This window comes from Mus caroli, unplaced genomic scaffold, assembly GCF_978045245.1.
Source record: "Mus caroli unplaced genomic scaffold, Mus_caroli_1 scaffold_9, whole genome shotgun sequence".
Lineage (NCBI taxonomy): Eukaryota > Metazoa > Chordata > Mammalia > Rodentia > Muridae > Mus > Mus caroli.
Window position 1 is genome coordinate 11853644 of NW_028227264.1, and position 15193 is coordinate 11868836.

Genomic DNA, 15193 nt, shown 5'->3' on the forward strand with positions numbered 1-15193 from the left:
CCACCCCACCCTTTTTCAAATTCATGGTCTCTTTTTGTTTGTTTTTATAAATAAATATTATGTGATGATGAGTAATGAGGTATGTTTGCAAAAGGATTAAGTACTTTCCATCCCAACTTTAGTTTAATGTGAGGCATTCAGGAGAGAAACATTCACTAATCATGAAAGTATGCATTATTCAAGGTTTCAGACTCTGAACATAAATATTCTAACATCTTGCTTATCCAAGAGAAATGTAAAAATGCCTAACATGATGTAAGTATAAAATTTTAATATATATGTACACACACACACACACACCCCAGTGAAAAATAAGGTTTTACTATATTAAAATATTATATTAAAAGAACATGGCATTGGAATACTAGAATATATATTGACATTTAAAAACAAAATTTATTTCAAAAAATAAAACTGAAAATACTATACTATTTCAAGTATGTACCTGCTATATGCTCAGTATTATCCTTTGTGCAGTAACTACTGAGTCAAACACTGAATTATATGCACTGTTTTTGGGGGGGTTGTTTGTTTGTTTGTTTTTTGAGACAGGGTTTCTCTGTGTAGCTCTGGCTGTCCTAGAACTCACACTGTAGACCAGGCTGGCCTCCAACTCAGAAATCTGCCTGCCTCTGCCTCCCAAGTGCTGGGATTAAAGGCGTGCACCACCACTGCCTGGCTCTGTGCACTGTTTTATAGCAGGTATAATTTTACTACTTTCCAAAGTAAAACTGCAGCAACAATCTCTTTCCCTGACAATATACAAAGTTTGACACAAATCAAAACAAAAGAATAAACAAGGAAGGCAGAATAAATGAATGTCTAATAATGGGTGTATATTCACCCTTCATCAAACAAGGATTTTGAAGCTCCTGTCATGATACAACTACTTATGAATTAATACACCTAGGTTTTAAAATATGTACTAAATCAGCCAATGCTCACATGTAAGATTCGGGAGTAGCATTGTGCTGATGCACAGCAGGCATTGCATGACATCACAAGCTACACTGGGGGGAGCAGACCTGTACTTTTAAGGCTGAGGCAAGAGAATTGCCAGGTTCAAAGCTGGCCTGTGAAACTGAATGATTTCAAGGCCAGCCTAGGCCTTAGAAAGATATCTGAACAAAATACATAAAAAACATTTCCTAACAGCAGAAACCATCCATGGTATCTAGAGAAAAGACACAAGCATGAACACCTAAGATCAGCCCAGCACTGTGCAGGAGCACATTTAAACTCCAGAGGAAGGACAACAGTTCCAAGCAAGGACAGCACGTCTTCTGGTTGAACTGGGAAAAACAGTTCACTAGGAGCTTCCCTTATCCCAGCTCTCTGTCTTCCTGGAGATATGCTCTACCTCCCCACCCCTGTCAGTTGCAGATTTCCACTCATTCTGATGGCCATCTGTCCATCCCTCCTGTCCATCCCCACATCCTGATCCTGAGCCCCCATCCCCTTTCCCACTCAGTTCCCTCCCTCTATCTGTCTTGAGAAAGGAGTGGGGATGGGGGGAGAATTGTGGGAGGGGGTGACCAGGAGACCAGACATACTGCAGTAAGCAGTATGTATAAAGTGAATAAGTAAAATAAATAATTAATTAAATTAAAAACAAGAACAACAACAACAAAGAGTTCAGGGAGAATGAGGCAGTTTTAAGTTGAAGGCCAGAGTAATGACCTGGAGGAACCTATACAAAAAGAAGTTCATTGGTTTGTACAGCCAAACATTTGAAGTTGGCTGAACACTACTACAGGTCTGTGCAGGGGGAAATTCCACAGGGCCAAAGAATGCACAAAGGCTACGTGTCTACCTCTTCTCAAGCATACACAGTGTGCTAGAATACATTTATGGTCCAACTAGACCGTGGAGAGTCCTGGAGAGTTATCCAGAATATTCAGGAGACTCCAAAACCACACTTTAGTAATAGGGCTAACCTGTCCCTAAAGAAAAACCTGTTTTATTCATCCTCTCCAAAGGCTACTGTACCCATGCTCCACACAGAACTAGAAACAACAATGGTGACATTACTGGGAAACAAACAAAAGAACAAAGCACAGACGATCCAAGGAACCACAAATACCTTGAATGTTGGCCAGATCAAATCTTTTCAAAGTGTCCTATGTCCAAGCAAGAATTACTAAGCATACAGGTGTGAAAATATGACGAATAAAGCAGTAAGCCAACAATTCAAACAGATCAAGCGATGTTAAAATGAAGGAAATATCAGATGACAATCAAATACTAGGGAACTAATATTAAAGCATTTAAAAAAAATACAAACAAACAAAAACTAGTACAGAGAAGAAAAAGAGAAATATACACAAAGGGACTCAAATGTAACACCTAGAAAAACTCATCCAAAGTGAAAATTTACTTAATATGATTAGCAGTACAGTATAACCATAGAGAGCAAAAGAGAGGGAGAGATGGAGAGAGGAAGGGAGGGAGGGAAGGAGGGAAGAAGAGGGTGTATGTGTGTGTGTGTGTGTGTTAATGAGCCTTAGAAATAGCATCAAAATAAAACCCGGAGAAAACAATCTTAAGAAAAGAAGAAAGACAAACAACCTAGAAGCCAGCCTCTGTTGGTCCAGGAAAGTGTCAGGTGTCTAGCTTACATGTGACTAGATTCCAAATGAAGGGATCCAGCCAGAAAGGCCTCCAAAAGGAGGTGGAAGGAAAAACAAACTGTCAAGTCCAGTATACTGCAAGTGCATCTGTCAAAAAGAAAGGCTGAGGTGAAAGCTCACTTCCTGCAGCAGAGGCTGAAGTAATCTCAGCATGGAATGAAGAAGGAAATGGCAGACAGAGTTCTGGGAGAAAAAGGAATGCCATCATTCAAAAAGGAAGGAGACTGGTGAAAATGGTACTTATATGGTCAAACACAGGAAAAATTGGCTTCTCACTTTATAGAATAATGGTTAAAAGTAAAAATATAAAAAATATAAAATAAAAAGTAACATAAAAATACAGGGTATATGACATATGTATGAACACTATACCAACTATAGGGAAAAGGCAGGAAAAAAACAATAAATACTTTATGTGTAAAGTTATATAATGTATGATGGCAGACTATAATGCCTTAATGCAAATTTATAATGGTTACTAATAAATAAGAAATACTTATTAATTATATTATAAATATTATTAAGAGACTGACAGAATTCTTACACAAAACAAATGCTCGAGAGGACTGGAGAGATGGCTTAGTGGTTAAGAGCACTCCAGTTGTTCTGAGTTCTATTCTCAGCACCTACAAGGAGGAGCACAACACTCAGTAATTTCAATTCTAGGTGATTTGATGCCTTCTTCTGGCCTTTGAAGGCACTGCATTCATATGCTACACTGACAAACAGGCAGGTAAAAACACTCATTTATACGCACATACTCTTGCCCCCTACCACACCAAAGAGTACCCCAATTATCTGTCAAAGAGTCAGATATTCTTGCTATCAGTGTTGTATTTGACATTTCGGGTTTTTGTAAGAGTATTTGAATTCAAGCACACTAGTAATTAGTAATACAAATGACTTACTCCAGTTAAAAATAGAAGACTCAAAAGTATATGTTCTTCAAGACTCCATTGATCTGGAGTAATAGTAACTTAAAGAAAACTAGCATTAAGTGAGTATTTAAGAATCATGCATTTCCACAATCATTTAAAAGTGGTAACATCAAAGTAGTTCACCACAAAAAATATTGTGAAGCTAATGTTACTTTTGGTCCAAGATTACTAATAAAATGAACACTTCCTGCCATCTGATTCTCAAAGGTACAAAAACTGTATGTCAGAGACAAGATGGACTCTTAAACATATTGTACTGGGAACCTGGACAGTCAGATGTAAAAGTGTCAATCTCTGTCTCTATGGCTCTGAATCTCAACTGAAAATAGATCCAAGTTCCCAATTAAAGCCTTGAAATCACAGGGGAAACCCTTCAAATCAGAGGCATAGGCAAAGACTTTAAGAACAGGATTCAAAATAGCTTAGAGAAGAATATCAAGAATTGACAAATGTTAATTACATAAGATTACACAGCAAAGTAATTACCAAACAAGAGACAACCTGCAGAACACAAGAAAATCTTTGCTATCTATACATCTGGGAAATTAATATTCAGGATATATAGAATATTAAAAAATCTAAGAAATCAATGAACAAATGCGTGTTGTTCAAAACTACTCAAGGGTTAATCAACAAATAAAAACATTTCAACATTGTCATTCATTGTGGAAATGTAAGTCAAAACTACATTGAGGGTTCTTCACCTTATCTCAATCAGAATGGCTAAGAGGAAAACCAGCCAATGCTGGTGATTGTGGGGGTCACATTCATGCACCGTGAATGGGAATATAAAGAAGCACAACCATCATAAAAATCAGGATGGAGCTGCAACATCTCTGCTTCCTGGGAAGGCTTTCTCTCAGAAGTGTGTGGCTCCTAGGCTCCTGTGTCTCAGGATGCCCTTCCATTTGGACACTGTCCCACTTCAGAGCTGTATGGTTCATAACCTTCCCTTCGGACATAATCAAGCATTTTTTTCCCTCAAAAGAACTGAAGCCTAAGGATGTCAGCTGGCACATAAAGTTACAGAAGACTGCAGGTGTGCATTTGCACACCGTGTTACATTTTAGTCACTTCACACAAACAGTATGTGTAGTGACTGTAAGAAGGAGGGTGAGTGATTCTTTATTCTTTTATAAGTATTAGAAAGTTTCTCAAAATCAAAACAAAACCCATGCATTATTTTGACATATGTTTCTCAAAGGTGGCAAAACAGTACTGTCTATTGCTTCTAGAGGGAGCAGGAAAAACATGGGGGAGCATTGTGAGTTACGTGCATATAAATATTAAAGGCAATTTTCGGTGTTTACCTTCAATGTCCCCCACATTTTTGTTTGTTTTTCTGTTTTCTTTTGAGCCAAGGTCTCTTAACTGAACCTAGAGCTTTCGAATTAAATAGTCTGGCTGCCCAATCAGTTCCTGATATCCACCTGTCTCTGCATTTTGAGTGCTGGGATTACAGAGGAACTCTGTCTTGCCTGGCTTTTATGTGGGTGTTAGCAATCAAAGTTGGGTCGTCATGCTTGTATGGTAAGCACATTACTCACTTTCCCAGTGAGTGCAGTGTGGGGGAATTGTAGCCACTTAACAATAACTTTCTAAAATGTGCCAGGTAGTCCTGTCAACAAAGAATTGCTCTTCCATGATGTCCAGCCCTCTTTTCAAAAGGAAATGGTAATAAATTGAGTCTCAATAAACACAAGCACTCCCTCCTCAAAACTTGATAAGCCCAAGTATAAAAAAAAAGTAACCCGTAACAGCTAAATGAAGTAGAATTTAGCAAGCATATCTACTGAAGCCTATTATAGATAGTCTGCTGCTATTCAAAAAGGATGCAGGTTTTCACCTCTGAGCAGTCAAATGTAACTATTATGAAAAGCAAGCAGTACCAACTGGCTTGAATTCTCTGGGATGGCAAAGAAGGAAATTAAAGTTGAGGGGTTGCACAGACTGTATTCCTGCAATCCCAGCTTTTTTCTGAAGAGCTTTATTTAAACAAAGGAGAATATTCGAATTACTAAAATGATTACAATATAGAACAAAACATGGGTGTCCTTATGCCTGCACAAATATAAATAATGCAACACATGCTGGTGAGGATGTGGAGAAAGAGGCACACTCCTCTATTGCTGGTGGGATTGTAAGCTGGTAAAACCACTTTGGAAATCAGTCTGGAGATTCCTCAGAAAACTGGAAGACCCAGCTATATCACTCTTGGGAATATACCTAAAAGATGCCCACCATGCCCAGAAGCACATGTTCCACTATATTCATATCACCTTATTTGTGATAGCCAGAAGCTGGAAACAACCCAGATGTCCCATGACAGAAAAACGGATACAGAAAATGTGGTTCATTTACACAATGGAATACTACTCAGCTATTAAGAACAACAACATCTTGAGTTTTGCAGGCAAATGGATGGAACTAGAAAATATCACCCTGAGTGAGATAACTCAGACCCAAAAGGACATGCATGGTATGTACTCACTAATATGTAGATATTAGCCAAAAAAAAAAAAAAAAGAAAGAAAGAAAGAAAGAAAGAAAGAAAGAAAGAAAAAGAAAAAAGGTCAGAATACCCAAGATACAGTCTACAGACGACTTCAAAAAGGTCAAAAAAAAAAAAAAAAAAAAGAAAGAAAGAAAGAAAGAAAGAAAGAAAAAAAAAAGGTCAGAATACCCAAGATACAGTCTACAGACGACTTCAAAAAGGTCAACAGGATGAAGGGTCCAAGTGAGGATGCCTCAGTCCTACTTGGGAGGGAAAAGAAAGCAATCACAAGTAAGGAGGAGGGAGGGAGTGACCTGGGATGGAAGGGAGGGGGGACTAGGGGTGTGTGTGTGGGGAGAGGGGAACCTGATCTGGTATTGGGTGAGGGAAAGAACTGATGCCCTGAGGGCCACCAGAAAGAATGGAAATAGGCAGCCTCAGGAGGTAGGAGGTTGGGGGTGGCCCTCCAGAATGTACCAGAGACCTGGGAGGTTAGTGACTCTCAGCACTCAAAGGGTCCTGAGATGAAATGCCTGACAGTAGGAGAGGGAACTTAAGGAACCCACCTCCAGCAGGAAGACAGGGCATCAAATGATGGAGAGGGTTGCCATCCCACAGCCACAACTCTGACCTATAATTGTTCCTGTCTGAAAGAACTGCAGGGATGGAAATGGAGAGAAGTCTGAGGAAAAGAAGGTCCAGTGACAGGCCCAAAGTGGGATCCAGCTCAAGGGGAGGCCCCAAGGCCTGATACTATTACTGAGGCTATGGAGCGCTCACAAAAAGGGATCTAGCATGCCTGTACTCCAGAAGACCCAACAAGCAGCTGAAGGAGTCAGATGCTTTTGCACCCAACCAATGGACAGAAGCTGCTGACCCCTGTGATTGAAAGGCTAAAGAAGCTGAGGAGGAGGGTAACCCTGTAGGAGGATCAGCAGTCAACCTGGACTCCCTCCTACCCAGACCCAAGATCTCTCAAACACTGGACCACCAACCAGGCAGCATACACCAGCTGATATGAGGCCCCCAACACATATATACAGCAGAGACTGGAGGCCCCAGGGAGTTTAGAGGTCAGGTGGGTGGGGCGTGGGGGGGTGGAGACATTCTCATGGAGATGGGGGTGGGGAGGGAGGAGGTATGGGATGTGGTACAGTCAGGAGGTTTGATGTGGGGGAGGAACTGGGGGGAGAGGGAATAAAATCTGGGGTGTAAAAAAATGAATAAAAAACATTTCTGCTTTAATATGTTATATCATATTTGACTGAAACTGTTGCATGTATCCACAACTTCTGGAAAAACTACTTAATCTTTTTGTGATCACATAAACAAAGGGAGTCCCAAGAAACTGTTTTTAAGGTCACTGAAGGTGTATGGTTTTACAATGCCACCCCCTAGAGGAATCTTTAAAAGCCAAACTGGAATGTTCATATTTTTAGTTACAGTGAACTTAAAAAGAGATCTTTCTGGATTCCGCCTATAGTATCAAATCTGGTGGTGTCAAAATTGTTATAATACAGTTTTGTTAGTGAGGACTCAAATATTTTCTGGTTTTATTAAAGAAAGGGGGTGGGGAGACTTAAAAAGACCCTGCTAATTTTTGATTAGCATTTGAGGCTCCTCACTGCCTATGCCTTTTAATAGTTTTGATTTCAGTTTTTAATGGTTTTATTTTTACAATATGAAATATGTCAACTTAGAGAAAGTGAAAAAGCAATCAGAAGCAAAAATGCCGTACATATACGAACACGCTATTGCTTATTCTTTGTTCTACATTTTTATATAGCTTGTCATCTTTTTTTTTTTAAAGATTTATTTATTTATTATATGTAAGTACACTGTAGCTGTCTTCAGACACTCCAGAAGAGGGCATCAGATCTCGTTACGGATGGTTGTGAGCCACCATGTGGTTGCTGGGATTTGAACTCTGGACCTTCGGAAGAGCAGTCGGGTGCTCTTACCCACTGAGCCATCTCACCAGCCCATAGCTTGTCATCTTATAAAATGTACTTTGCCATTTTTTAAACAATAATTTCTCCAGTGAAGTCACTATTTTCATATGTATTTACATATTTTTGTGATATATTTACACACACACACACACCACTCTGTGCTTTGAAATTTTACACCTCCTTTACAGCAAAGCGTGTGCAGTACTTGGGCCCCACATGTGCTAGCAGTTGCTAAACAGGGAGCTATTTGCCTAGCACTGCTGCTTTTCTGAGGCAGGTTCTCATGTAGCCCAGGTTGGCTGTGAACTCTTGCTCCTCTCAACTCACCTGAGTGCCAGGAGTACAGGTGTAGGTGGTGATGCTCACCAAACGAGAATGTTAAGATCTTCCTGCACTTAGTGTTACCCACAGGAGCAGATCTAGCAGTGTCCAAAATATTTCAGTGTCGGTTGTTTGTAGGGACTCTTACCTTTTCTGGCTTTATTAACGGAAAAAAGATATATATCATATATATTTGATGGAATTCTGCTTAAAGCAATATTCATGACTTTTTCCTAAACATGAATTTACCCAAACTGGAACCACTTAACTGCAGATATTTAATTTTCCCAAAATATCTTCAACACGTTTGTGCCAACTCACTTAGCTATGCCACTGAACGTGCACCAAGTTCAATTTTTATATTAACATATGGTACTGGTTTAACTTATACTTATTACAGATTATCTTAGTTGGGGTTACTAGTGCTGTGATGAAACACCATATCCAAAAGCAACTCGGGGAAGAAAGGGTTTATTCCCTTCATAGCTCATCCCCAAAAGCATCAGAACAGGGACTCAAACAGAACAGGAACCTGCAGCAGGGGCTGATGCAGAGACCACAGACGAGTGCTGCTTAATGGCTTGTTTCTCACTGCTTGCTTACCCTGCTTTCTTTCTTTTTTTTAGTTCTCAAACTTTATTCAGCGCAGTAACTTTTGACCAGTTGACTTATGAAAACAACCCCCCCCCATTAACCCTCCAGCTTGGTTTTTCTTTTTTTACATTTTCATAAACAAAATAAAATAGAACTCAAATATATATATATATATATGCATCTTTTAGGGAAATCAAAGCTATTTGACTTGTGGGGCTCATTCATTAGTTTTTTTCTTTTTAAGGTTTTTATTTCATTTACATTTCCAATGCTATCCCAAAAGTCCCCCACAGGCTCCCACCACCACCTGCCCAGGGATGGCACCACCCACAATGGGCTGAGCCTTCCCTCATCAATCACTAACCAAGAAAATGTTCTACAGGCTTGCCTACAGCCAAATCTGATGTCAGCATTTTCTCAATTGAAGTTCTCTATGACTCTAGCTCAGATCAAGCTGATATAAAAACCAAGTGGGAACCCTGGTTAAGCTGAGTGTTAATAACTAGTACTCTGTCCTCATTAGTTTGTCCACTTAGTCACAGGGATCTCACATCTGTAAGAATCGGGGCTGGGGAGACGGCTCAATGGTAAGGTTCTTGTGCAAGCACGGGGATCTAAGTTTAGATTCCCAGCACCACTGCTATTCAGACTGCTTGTACGTGGGAATTAAGATGATAAAAGAATTGCAATTTCAGTTTTTTTTTTATCTCTGAGAAATTCTTGTTGACCTGTTAGCTTTATTCATAATATGAATAGGAAATGTCCTGAATGTCCTTCATCAGTTAAATTACTAAGCTGTAGTAAACACATAAAAGATTATATGCCTATACATACATACATACATACATACATACATGGAGAACAATGTAGATATGGTAAAGGGTACCATGATGGATGTAAGGAATATATAAACCATTTTGTGTAACTTAGACACCATTTTATGTGACTTGAAATAATATGATGACTGAGTTTGCAATTAGGCATCTCTATTAAGAGCTTTACCTCAGAAGCCAGCTCTAGGCAGGCTACCGGGCAGCTCAGATACCTTAAACACAGGAGCCTAGCACAGAACAGGCCTTGATATTTTAATGACATGACTCCAAGGTGTTGTTGATGTGCTAGTGAGCCAGTCCCAAGCTCTGAGCCCTGAGAGCACAAAGCTACCAGATTGTCTCTAGGATCACACTGCTCCCAAAACATGGCTTCTCTAGCTTCTGTGCTGATACCACTGGTAAAAGGACCTGAGACTTTGTGCAGACTTTGTGAGACTTTGGCCTTGGCCTTGGTGACCACTGAACATTCCAGCTCTGTCACTGGGCCCACTTGTCAGTCCTAGCAATTGGCCTATGCTTTCAAGGACCTCCAGAACTTCCATCAAGTGCCATCCTTACAGTGCTCCACCACTGAAGGACTTTATGGTGGATGTGGGTGGAGGCTTTGCGCTTCTCAGAGTCCTTGCTGGAGAAGAATCAGCACTGGAACCCTGCAGCAGCATTTCTGCCTAAACAACTGTCCACCACTCGGGAAGATGCCTATTTAACTTCGATACTATCACGATTTTATAAGGAATCTGTGTGAATAAACCAAGTGCATTCCAAGGACAAATCCTGTTTAGACATTCTCTTGCCAAACACCTTACTGCCAATAGGTCATACTTTCTGAAATGAATTCTTAGGCTGTTGTGTCTAGACTGTGATGATAAGAATAGGAACCAATACTGACAAAACTGCTTAGAATTAAGTGTATATACACATAAATAAATATGTGTAACACTTGGAAATCTGAGAAAAACATTGGTGGACTGTACCAATTTCAATATTCTGGCTGAGATGTCATATGGCATTTTGGGGAACAACAGGCTTTCTCTGTATTATTTCTTACACCTGCACATGGATCAAAACTGACCTCAAGAGAAAAACTCATAATTAAAAATGAACTTGCTGGCCGTGGGCTCTCACACCTGCAATCTCAGCACTCAGGTGAGTTGTGCTGAGTTGGAGGGAAACCAGAGCTATAGACTATGTTTGAAAAACCCACACCACCACAACACAAACTTATGAGATTCATTCTTGGAATGGACAGATTTTTCAATTATGGTGTATTTACTATTTTACAATGAGTATGTTAAATAGCCCGAGCAAGTAAACAATAAATGCCTTAGTACTGCTAAAGAGGGACAAAAATAATCTAATATATATTTTAGCATTAACTTCTGATTTAAAAGGAGAACAAAAGAGCAAGCAACCTAGAAATGTAAGACTACTAAGGTAACAACAACCAAACAAAATAAGAGAATTCCTATTAAGTCCAGGAATCACTTTTTAAAAATTACTCAGTAATAAATATAACACACATAACGTATTTTGGATGTCATATTCTTAGAAACTCCTAATTATAATAGTATCTGTACTAGAGATACAAGTCAATACATAGTTTTGTTTCATAAGTATTTTATACACAGAGACTGCAGATAATTTTGTGTGTATATCCTTCTGCAGGCATCTATGAAGGCAGGGATAAAAGATGGGAGTTTTTCTCGGTTGCTTTCCGCCTTATTTTCTGAGACAAGGTCTCTTACTGAACCTGGAGTTTATCCCCACTGGCTGGGTCATATGGCAGAAGGTAAGCTCCTTGTCTCTACAGGTCCCGCTTCCCAGACTCATGCTATCTTTTATGCAGGTGCTGGAGGTCTGAACTCAGTTCTCTCTCATGTTTGCATAGTAAGCAATCTCCCCAGAACCCAACTCTCTGGCTTGGGAGGAAAGTTATATATTTCAATAGTCTGGAGCACGTGATAGTATTTCTCAGTGAGAATTTTTTTACTTGTGTCATCATGGTGACATTAATAGCCTTTTTGGATTTTACAGCATATAGGTTATGTGTGTAGGAATGTAACTTAAAAGGTTTAAAGATGGAATTTAGTACTAAGAAACTACCAGAACTGGGCAGAAAGATTTGAAAACAAACAGTACTCAGAAATAAAAAATGAATGCTGATGTCAACTCAATAGCTGTGTTAAGCAACAGATATGTGGAAGAAAAGGCCTTAAGGATTTACTCAGCATACCACAAATGAAATATATGAAAGCTTTAAGAGAAGACAGTTAAAAGGAAAAGGATAGCACACATGTAATAGAAACTTCACAATAGTGATAATAAAATAGCATCAACAACAAAAGTTTCTATAGTTGATAAGTGATCCAGTTATAGTCTTAAGAAAGAAAAATCCCAAGTGAGAACACAAAAGAAATCAAGGCCTAGCAAACTGGAATGTATCCTAGCTACTGACAGACAATTTATATTAAGCATTTTGGAAAAAAGACTTCTTGAAGAAAAACCAGACTGTGAACTGGGAGAAAATAGCTGCAATACATGCAACAAAGGATTAGTATATATTATTAGGAAATGACATTTCAATAGAAGCCTGGGCAAAAGCAACAAAAGGCAGTTAAAAAGAAAGGCACTTGCTTAATTAGCATGTGAATAGATGTTGAACCTCATTAAGTCTCAGAGAATTGCAAATATCACTTCAAAGAGACAGCATCCACAGCCACCAAGTTAGCAAAAATTAAAACTTCAGTAACATCAAATGTGAGTACATGCATACCTCCTGTCACTCCTTACATTCTGTATGGATATTATGCAGGTTTCATAACAGAAACTGCATTACAGCCATACTGACTTTGTCATAAAAATGCCCATTCATGACTAGGGAGAAGTAATTCTACTGAAATAGAAACACCCATAAAAACCAGATGACAGCAGGCAAAAAGGTGAGGACAAGAGTGGACTCCCATTTCAAGTTTACCTATGACAGGAAGCTGTAAGGCTTAATTTTAGGGGACTGACATGAGTAGCACTTCTCTTGTTTTTTGTTGATGTTGTTGTTGTTTGGTTGGTTGGTTTTTGTTGTTTTATACAAAGAAAACAGGGGAAACAAGCTTAGAACAAAGGGCAGGAATGAACATAATGACACAGGAAGGAAAAGATCCTGGGTAGTGACAAAGGTGCGCAGTTACAGGTTCATGAATAAGGATTAGCTTAGAGGGAAACAAAGGGCCCTGGTTCACAATCCAGAGTCAGCCTCTTTGTTGTATACCAACTTCTCTCTGGCTCTATACTCTCCATATCCTCACTCCTCCTCTTTTAAACTTGCCTGTGGACCTTCAGACTTCTATTCCTTTTAAAGGTATATTCTTCAGCAATTGTGCACAAAGGTCTGGCTTCTACTGTCAACTGAGCAATGTGTTTCTGAACACAGGAAAATGAGGTCCCCTCTAGAGTACCGTGGCACTTCTATGCCCGTTCCTGACTTACTTTATAAAATGCATAAGTACTGTTCAAACGCCCCTCCTCTCAGTAGTCCCAGGACCACCGGAGATGGGTTTTTTATTTTTTCCCAGTACTTAGGAATGCTCGTCAATAGGTAAAAAGGCTCAATAATTAGGATATGTTTGAAGATCATCAAAAGAACAAGCATGGTGGGAACAATACTGGTATGATTTTTATAAAAATGAAGTATAGTCACCGAGTGGCTTGCGGAAGAGGTGGGAATTCAGATCTTAAATCAAGTGGAGAAGGGCAATTATTGGTGGTGGTAGGGGGACATCCACACACATTTGAGAAATGAGGTACACACATGTCCACAAGGGAAGGCTTGACTTGGTCCAGATTTTTGCTAACGATGTCCACAACAGAGGACACATCATTTCTGTATTCTGAAAGTTCTTTAGAAACTCAGAGTACAGTCATTTCTTGCAACAAAGATATGAGTATAATATTCAAATCATAGTTTACATAAAACTACTAGTCCTACCCACTTCACCAACTCTGCATGTCTGAACGGAGTTCAAACTGTGCCCTCTTCAGTAGTATATACATCTCAAACTAGGAATATTAGCATTAAACTTCTTAACTTTCAGGATAGCTAAGGATGACTCCAAATTCTTACTGGTGGTAATGAGGAGTACGAAAAACATGTCAAGAACAGTCAAATTCAACATTTCAGTAGTAGACACTGTTCACTGAACCGTCTGAGTTTTGGAAGGGACCTGAAAGCTCTCGTGATTAATTTACAGTTTTCGTTATGTTTTCTATTAGTCTCCCTTCCCACCCATGTCTGGGAAACCTATGCCTATCGAGGTTCTCATTCCCAGAAGACAGAAGAGCCGGGAGGCGTGTCCGAGGCTCTAAGCTGGAGAGACAGGGGTCCGGCGTGGAGGGAGTCTAGTACTTGGGGTCCTCCTGGGCGAGCCAGAGGTCAAGGCTCAGGTCTGAAGCCAGGGGGCGGGGCGGGCCTCCAGAGCGGAGGGAGGCGCGGGGCGCAGCCGGGCGGGAGAACGGGGACTCGGAGGGACTCACAGTAGTAGGCCACCACGGGGTCCCGCTTGTCATGCTCCTGCGCCGTTCTCAAATGGTGCTGTATGCTCTTAAACTGCGCGGGCAGCGGCGGCAGAGGGGCCAGCGCGGCCATCTCCACTCCCGGAAGCGCTACTTCCTACTCGCCGGTCACAGATACTTCCGCTTCCGCCTCCGAGCGGGCAATTCTCACCCACGCGTCCGTTGCTGAGACGCTTGTCCGCGACGGGTGCCCGAAGGAGACAAACTTACTGCCTGGCTTAAGGCAGTTATTATTTGGAGAATGAGAGTCTCCTGTGTTGCACACGGCTCCAGCGCTCTCTGCTGGTAAGCGGAGATAGAGGTTTTAAATTTAACTTTTGTTTTTGTTTGTTTGTTTGCATGGAATGAAGGAAAGAGAAGAAAGGGGAAAATAACGTAAAGGACATTAACTGCGAGAAAGGAAAACTTCCCCTCCCCTCTCTTTTATCTCATGCGTGTGTGTTTTTTGGGAATATTCTGGCAAGCAGTATATACTTCTAAGCTACCTTCTCAGCTTTCAAATTTCTCTTCTCAGCTTTCAAATTTCCCTCCCCTCCCCTCCCCTCCCCTCCCCTCCCCTCCCCTCCCCTCCCCTCCCCTCCCCTCCCCTCCCCTCCCCTCCCCTCCCCTCTCTTTCTTTTTATGAGACTGGGTCTCACTAAATTGCCAAACCAAGCTTTGGACTTGAAATCCTTTACCTAGGGCTTAAACTAGAGATTACAGTCATATGCATATAGATGGGCCACAGTGGGTTTTTTTGGGGGGGTGGTGGTGGAGTGGGGGGTGGAGGTGTCATTAGTTTTAATAGAGCAAATGATCACAAAATAAAATTTTATACATTCACACACACACACAGAAGTACACGTTATAGCCTTTCTAGAAACTG

The 15193-nt window shown here is 40.4% G+C and overlaps 1 protein-coding gene across 1 annotated transcript in view; it reads right to left on the reverse strand.

The window, feature by feature from the left end:
• The window catches only part of Vta1 (vesicle trafficking 1), a 52865-nt gene extending 38412 nt beyond the window's left edge, over nt 1–14453 (reverse strand). Inside the window, exon 1 of the mRNA XM_021174648.2 lies at nt 14290–14453. Within this exon, the coding sequence (XP_021030307.1) occupies nt 14290–14401 (112 nt within the window). The 5' untranslated portion in view covers nt 14402–14453. The remainder of the gene's footprint in view (nt 1–14289) is intronic.
• Nucleotides 14454–15193: the final 740 nt, after the last annotated feature.